At 42.9% G+C, this 2,366-nt stretch overlaps 1 protein-coding gene across 1 annotated transcript; it reads left to right on the top strand.

Moving 5' to 3' along the window:
* The first annotated feature begins 224 nt into the window (after positions 1-224).
* Positions 225-2,000, top strand: helt (helt bHLH transcription factor). The gene is made up of 4 exons (XM_005807177.2): positions 225-485; positions 997-1,101; positions 1,249-1,345; positions 1,461-2,000. Exons 1-4 carry the CDS (start codon positions 459-461, stop codon positions 1,934-1,936), a joined length of 705 nt encoding a protein of 234 aa, XP_005807234.1. The 5' UTR covers positions 225-458; the 3' UTR covers positions 1,937-2,000.
* The last annotated feature ends 366 nt before the right edge of the window (positions 2,001-2,366 follow it).

Here is a 2,366-nt window from a genome sequence, read left to right as displayed (position 1 = left end):
GCGAGTTGGAACAGAAAGTTTTTTTTTCTCCCCTCTTTTTCTTTTGCTTGCCGCTTTGTTTTGAGTGCGCACAGTGCGCCCCACCGGATCAGGCCGATACCGGTTCTTATTTCCCGCCTGGGTTGTTACTATGCAAATAATATTCCAAACACAATCACGTGTCCTTTGAAGAGCCACGTGGATTAACAAAACAGGTTAACCCCCCTGCCTGTTTCAGATTTTTAAAGTTTTTTTCAATTTCTTTAACTGATCCTAAACGCACACATTTACCCGAACGCATAGCTCTTTAATCCCATGGAATAATTTACGCCGTGAATGCCGGAGTCCCCTAGGATGGTCCCTTTATAAGGGGACAGCTTTCCCTGAAATTTCACTCTTTCTCATCTGCCAGCAGACTTTCACACCTCTCTAATTTACAGCTGAACTCATTTCTTGGAATTTTCCTCTGATATTCGTCCATGGCATCAAAGATGAAGGACAGGAAGGTACGCGCTTCTTGTGCGCTCCACATTTTGGGGACTAAGATGATACTTGTACTATTTATGACTCGTGTTCTGGATGTTTTATCCTACGAAATAAATTTCACGCACTGTATATGAAGTAGAGTCGCTGTTTGAGGCGATATCATCTCCATCAAAGTTATGAGGTGAACCAACTTGGTGCGAGCGTTCTGGATAAACTTTGGCGCACTAATTGTGTAGATAAAATATTTTTAAACGTTTCAAGTATATACATTTTTTTGTAAAAACTGCCTTCCAAATGGTTATGTGTACGTGACATATTTCTATCATACCCAATATGATAAGATGATTTTTTTTCCCCCTGTGGAGCAGTGCCCGCCTCTGCGCGCCAAAGCGCACGGCCCGGATTATTCTTTAAAAGTTTCCAACCTTATTTTTTTTATTGTAGAGTTTATTCTACTGATTATTTAAAAAGCTTAAAGTGTATGCTAATCTTGTTTTTCCGTATTTTAAAATTTATTTGATTTTTTTACAGAGAACTCCAATTTCTCACAAAGTTATTGAGAAAAGAAGACGGGACCGCATTAACCGTTGCCTGAACGAACTGGGAAAAACCGTACCGATGGCGCTGGCTAAGCAGGTAGTTTATGAATGTATTATTAGTTATCATTTTATTTCTTGAAATTTGTAAAGAAAAAAGTTGGAGGGAGACATAATTTAAAATTAGACTCAATTTCTACTGAGGCTTTTGTAAGACTTTACATGTCTTAATATTTATTTCTTGTAGAACTCTGGAAAACTGGAAAAAGCTGAAATCTTGGAGATGACTGTTCAGTACCTACGAGCTCTGCACTCCGCGGATTTTCCCCGTGGGAGAGAAAAAGGTGGGTGAACACCTTGCATCGCTTTTATCCAGCAGTACCAGGGTATCTTCTGCTCAGCTTTACGCAGATCGGTCAGGAGGGTAAAGATTTTCCCCCACTTTTTGTTTTGCTCCAGGCGAGCTGCTGGCTGAATTCGCAAACTACTTCCACTATGGATACCACGAGTGTATGAAGAACCTGGTGCACTACCTGACCACGGAAGACAGAGCTGAGACCAAAGACATCAAGTACGCGCGGATCCTCGCCTTTTTACAGTCCAAGTCTCGCGCGGTCACCGACCCCGTGTTCGGCTCCGTGGGCTCGATGTCTGACCCACCCGACTATCTTGGCCACCTGCACTCCTCCCCGGAGCACCAGAGCCACAGCCCCTCGGACTCAGTGTACCAGCAGAGCCCAACAGGACACTTCTCATGGCACGGCTCCGGACGCAGTCAGGGCATTTCCTATCCTGCGGTGCCTCTCTCTGCGCACACGCAGCAGCACGGAGGATACTTGTCGCCGGTGCAGGGACTCGATCACCATTACTTCAACTTTATAGGTCACACGCACGCAAACACGTTCAGTTTGCATAGCGCTCAGCACGCCATGTAAAATAAATTAGCTCTATTTTAAATTATGTTTTTAGATCATGTAAATACAATATGAATAAATACACTATTTCTCCCTAAAACCTGTGTTTGTTATTTATGTGTTAGAAGTTGGATTCTACGTGCGAAAATCCTCATATTTCATTTAGCCCATGTTGCAAAGAGGTGAGATTAAGTCTGCAAGCCGGCAAATTGTTATCACTAAACCAACGCTTTAACCCGCTTATTACCAGAACTAAAGGTTAAGTAGATTCTTTAGATTTTTTGGTTAGTGCATCTTTCCAAGGTAGGCAGTTATTCAGTCTGACTGTGCGGTTTTTACAGTGTAACAACAGTAAAGGGCAGGAAAAAAAATGCATGCGTCAGAGCCGACGGTACGGAAATAAGAGGGTTCAACCTGTATGAGGCCCGAGGCAGAATTTCAGTCACAACTT

Source organism: Xiphophorus maculatus, chromosome 5, assembly GCF_002775205.1.
Source record: "Xiphophorus maculatus strain JP 163 A chromosome 5, X_maculatus-5.0-male, whole genome shotgun sequence".
Lineage (NCBI taxonomy): Eukaryota > Metazoa > Chordata > Actinopteri > Cyprinodontiformes > Poeciliidae > Xiphophorus > Xiphophorus maculatus.
This window is presented reverse-complemented; position numbering and strand designations above follow the sequence as displayed.

Coding starts and splice junctions, on each gene's coding strand:
- helt (XM_005807177.2), top strand. CDS start 459: ATGGCATCAAAGATGAAGGACAGGAAG. Junction 1,102..1,248: donor CGATGGCGCTGGCTAAGCAG/GTAGTTTATGAA, acceptor TATTTCTTGTAG/AACTCTGGAAAACTGGAAAA. Junction 1,346..1,460: donor TCCCCGTGGGAGAGAAAAAG/GTGGGTGAACAC, acceptor GTTTTGCTCCAG/GCGAGCTGCTGGCTGAATTC.